General features: G+C 53.7%; 1 protein-coding gene across 1 annotated transcript; it reads right to left on the reverse strand.

Moving 5' to 3' along the window:
- Positions 1-650: 650 nt before the first annotated feature.
- On the reverse strand, positions 651-4,298 carry LOC123460884 (cystatin-B-like). Its single transcript, XM_045151056.1, has 3 exons — positions 4,167-4,298; positions 1,417-1,518; positions 651-1,007 (listed from the first exon to the last, which is right to left on the reverse strand). Exons 1-3 carry the CDS (start codon positions 4,230-4,232, stop codon positions 879-881), a joined length of 297 nt encoding a protein of 98 aa, XP_045006991.1. The 5' UTR covers positions 4,233-4,298; the 3' UTR covers positions 651-878.
- Between the last annotated feature and the right edge of the window lie 210 nt (positions 4,299-4,508).

Consider the following 4,508-nt stretch of genomic DNA (forward strand, 5'->3'; position numbering starts at 1 on the left):
CCCAGGACCAACAGAAGTTGGATGCACGAGGGACATATGCATCTGAAGTTCATTTGCTGTGGCTGGAGACTCTGAGTGCCATTCTCTATCTGCCTCTTTCTCTCTCCTCCTCTCTCAAATAAATAAAATTAAAAATAAATAAGGAAATAAAAAGAGAGGCCAGGCATGGTGGCACATGCCTTTAACCCCAGCACTGGAGAGGCAGAGGTAGGAGGATCACCATGAATTCAAGGCCACCCTGAGACTACACAGTGAATTCCAGGTCAGCCTGGGCTACAGAGAGACCCTACCTCAAAAGAAAAAGAGAGAGAGAGAGAGAGAGAGAGAGAGAGAGAGAGAAAGAGAGAGAGAGAAGAGAAAGTTAAGTATCCAGGTGAGGTGGTGCACACCTTCAATCCTGGTACTCAGAAGACAGAGGTATGAGGATCGCTGTGAGCCACCCCGAGACATAGTGAATTCCAGGTCAGTGTGAACTAGAGCGAGACCCTATCTCAGGAAAAAAAAAAAAAAAAATGAAACAAAACAAAACACTGGACACTCACATTCTCCTCTGGCATCTACACACACAGGGGCACACACAAACATATGGCACATGTCACATGACATCATACTTACCCTACATACACCAAAACAAAATTCAAAACGAGATATTTTGTGACCTTAAAAATATATATTTACAGAGCAATTACGTGTCATACTGTTTGAAAATAAAATTAACATCATTAATGAGAAGGAAAATACAAAAGAGTTTGGAAAGCACAGGAGAAAAGCTTAACCCCATCTTCTCCAAGTCAGAGCCACAGAGGAGGGGTGGAATTTATTTCTAGGTCCCCAGCATGGAGGACACATTAAAATGCATGTGCACAGGGACTGAGGAGTCAGAAGTAGCCTAGCTCGTCATGCTCGGCCTTCTTGGTCTGGTAGGCATGCAAGGTTGGTGGCTTGTTCTCATGAGGGAGACTTTGGAACACCCTCAGGTGCATGAACTCATCATCACCGACGTCAACCTACAGAGAGACGGGGGGGGGGGGGGGGGGGGGGGGGGGGGGGGGGGGGGGGGGGGGGGGGGGGGGGGACACCAGTGAGAAAGTCGGCATTTGGGCCCCAGGCTCTGGGCTGGAGTGAGCCTCGGAGCAGGTAAGCGAGCACAGGTCACAGCTACTGAGCTGGTGACAATTCCTATCCTCTTCCAACACAAGTCCCTGGCACCCATATTCGCTCCTCCTCCTGAGACACACACACACAGACACACAGACACACACACACACACACACACACACACACACGTGCTCCCCCCGCATGCTGCTCCTCTAAGGGGGTGATCTCAGAGGGGATCCCTGGAGCACTCTGCCTGGTGGCCGAGGCCATGACCCCAGGCCTACCTGAGCCACTTCCTCCTCAGCACCCAGCACCCACCTTGATGAAGTAGTTGGTGCCGGCCACGACCTGGCTTCTGTAAGACACAGCTTTAAAGACGGAGAACTTCCGGTTTTCCTTCTCCTCAAGCTGGGACTTCACCTAGAAGGGGCAGAAGTGCAGGACTGAGTCTCAGCAGCAGTTGGCGTCCAGTCTGCCAGATGCCCGTCCCCCAGCTTGTGCCCACCAACCCTTCTCCCCAGGGTTCTGTCCAGCTGTGGACGCAGCAGGCTGTGGGCCTCGAGGGGACATGGAAAGTGTCCTTCTTCCTTCTGCTCAAGCTCAGTGACATTCACTCACACTCGCTTGGGCAAGAGACATTTTTGATATCTTTGCTATTCTCTTTGCACTTTAAATGTGGTTCAGTGATAGTGTGCGCTTAGAATGTACAAGGTCCTGGCTTCTTTTTTTCACATAACATGCAAATAGTTCATTTAAAAGGTTGTGTGTTTTGGGGCTAGAAAGATGTCTTAGAGGTTAAGGTACTTGCCTTCAAAGCCAAAGGACCTCAGTTCGATTCCCCAGGACCCATTCAGCCAGATGCACAAGGCGGCACATGCATCTGGAGTTCGTTTGCAATGGCTAGAGGCCCCGCAGCACCCATTCTTGCTCTCTCTCTTTTTCTCTCTGCCTCTTTCTCACTCTCTCAAATCCATAAATAAAAATTAAAGAAAAATAAATAAATAAAAGGCTGTGTTTCTGGTTTTTTTTTTTTCCCTTGTTTTTCTAGCTAGGGTCTCACTCCATCTCAAGCTGACCTGCAGTTCACTCTGTAGTCTCAGGGTGGCCTTGAACTCTTGGCAATCCTCCTACTTCTGCCTCGTAAGTGCTGTGATTAAAGGTGTACACCACTACGCCCGAATCTGTGTACCATTTTTAACTAATTTACTGATATATTTCTTGGTGCTGGAAATGAAACCCAGGACCTTGTACATTCTAAGCGCACACTATCACTGAACCACATTTAAAACTCATTTTTAAAATTCAATCTTTTCAGCCAGGCATGGAGGTGCATGCCTTTTATCCCAGCACTCAGGTAGAGGTAGGAGGATCACTGTGAGTTCTAGGCCACCCTGAGATGACATAGTGAATTCCAGGTCAGCCTGGGCTAGAGTGAGACCCTACCTTGAAAAAAATTCAGAGCTAGAGAGATGGCTTAGCAGTTAAGATACTTGCAGGAAAAACCAAAGGACCCAGGTTCAATTCTCTAGTACCTACATAAAGGCAGATGTACCAAGTGACACATGCATCTGGAATTCTTCATATTCTCTCTCTCCCTCCCTTCTCTCTCTCTCTCCTCCTCTCTCTGTCTCTCCCAAGGAGCTCTTCCACCTGCTCAGTCTTCAGGGAGGGCCTGACATACACGTTAGACTGGAGTCTAGGAAGGAGGATGGCCAGGGAGCATGGGAGTTAGTTAAGGCCCTCTGCTCCTGTCTGCAGGGGGTGGGTGGTGGCTCTCCATTTCTCTTCTCATCTGCACAGTGGGATCACATCTACCCAGTGAGATCTTTGGAGTCAATACTGCTCCACCTTTTTCTGAGACGATCCAGCCTTAATTCCTCCCAGCAACAAAGCTACCATCGCCTACGTGTGCATGAGAAAACTCTTTGGTCCAGGCTGAGGACGGTGAGGCAGTATTTTTTTTTGGGGGGGGGCACAGGAGTTTGAGGTAGGGTCTCACTCTAGCCCAAGCCAACCTGGAATTCCCTATGGAGTCTCAGGGTGTCCTCAAACTCACTGCAATCCTACCTCTGCCTCCTGAGTGCTGGGATTAAAGGCGTGTGCCACCATGCCCGGCCGAGGCACTATTTTTTGTCCAGCACGGTTCACTCAGCCTGGCAAGTGTGTTTGGACCAATTCCTCATTTTCAGGGACTCATGGTATTGACTCACAGCCCCACCCTTTCAAGTCACAACCTAAATCACCCAAGCTATTCAAGTTTAGACAAGGTGGCTTGGTCAGTCATGTGCCTTGCCTGAGGGCTTGGGAGAAGGCAAGAAAGAAGAAAGGAAAGTGACTTTTCTTCTTGCTCAAGACCCTGGGCGATCTCTGGCTTGTGAAGAATCTGGGCTTTGCTAACCAGCTTCCAGGTCAACGCTCTAACTCAACAGATTGACTCCTAAACTCTTATCAGTCTCTTCCACCCAGGCCTAACATGCTGGTGCAGATGGAGAAACTGAGGCACCAGCCCTTGAGCTCTCCTACCTAGTTAAAAAACTTTGAGGGCTGGAGAGATGCCTTAGCAATTAAGGCGTTTGCCTGTAAGGCCAAAGGACCCAGGTTCAATTCCCCAGGACCCACGTAAGCCAGATGCACAAGGGGGCGCATGCATCTGGAGTTTGTTTGCAGGGCCTGCCCTGGCGAGCCCATTCTGTCTGTCTGTCTGTCTATTACGTGGGCTGCGCTCCGAGGATGCCACCGTGCAGGCTCGCCCGAGCATCCGCCCCGCGGGGCCAGCCCAGCGCTGCCCGCCTCTCCGGGCTCTCGGTGGCCATCGCGTCCCTCCGCCGCCCAGCGCGTGTCTCCTGGGCTCAGCCGCGGACCCCGTCCAGCTCCCGGGTCCCGGAATCCCGCGGGCCCGCCCAGCACCGGCTCCGAGCGGCGGGTGCGGCCGCGCCCCGAGCCCCGCGGGGACGGCTGCGCTGCGGGAGCCGGCGCCCTGCGGCCAGGCGTGGGGAGGCGGCGCGGCCCCGGTGCCCGCGGTCCCCGCCGGCCCGCCCTGACCCGGTTCTCCCGTCCCGGATCCTCACCTTGTCGGCAATCTCCTGCGTGTCGGCCGTGGCGGGCTTGGTGGCGCTGGGCCCCCCGCACATCATGTCGGCGGCTCCGAGACGACCCCGACCTCCGCCGTCCCCACCCCGGCCGCTGGCCTAAGAGCCCGGGCCCGGCTCCGCCCCGGCGCCACGTGACGGGACCGAACCCGGAAGGGCTCGGCCCTCCCCTCGGGACCGGGACGCGCCCGCCTCCGCGTGACGCCGAGTCACGAGCTCCGGGAACAAAGGGTCAGTGGTCAGCCCGGCCGGTGGTGGCCTTCCAGTCCCCGCACTCGGGGGGCCCGAGGAAGGAAGATGAGCCACCGCACCGAGCTCAAG

Source organism: Jaculus jaculus, chromosome 5 (genome assembly GCF_020740685.1).
Source record: "Jaculus jaculus isolate mJacJac1 chromosome 5, mJacJac1.mat.Y.cur, whole genome shotgun sequence".
Taxonomy (NCBI): domain Eukaryota; kingdom Metazoa; phylum Chordata; class Mammalia; order Rodentia; family Dipodidae; genus Jaculus; species Jaculus jaculus.

Bases quoted from the DNA above. Each gene is read 5' to 3' on its own strand.
- LOC123460884 (XM_045151056.1), bottom strand. From the start codon at position 4,232: ATGATGTGCGGGGGGCCCAGCGCCACCAAGCCCGCCACGGCCGACACG. The intron at 1,519-4,166 runs GTGAGGATCCGG...TGCCCCTTCTAG, and splicing joins CGCAGGAGATTGCCGACAAG to GTGAAGTCCCAGCTTGAGGA. The intron at 1,008-1,416 runs GTGGGTGCTGGG...GTCTCTCTGTAG, and splicing joins GCACCAACTACTTCATCAAG to GTTGACGTCGGTGATGATGA.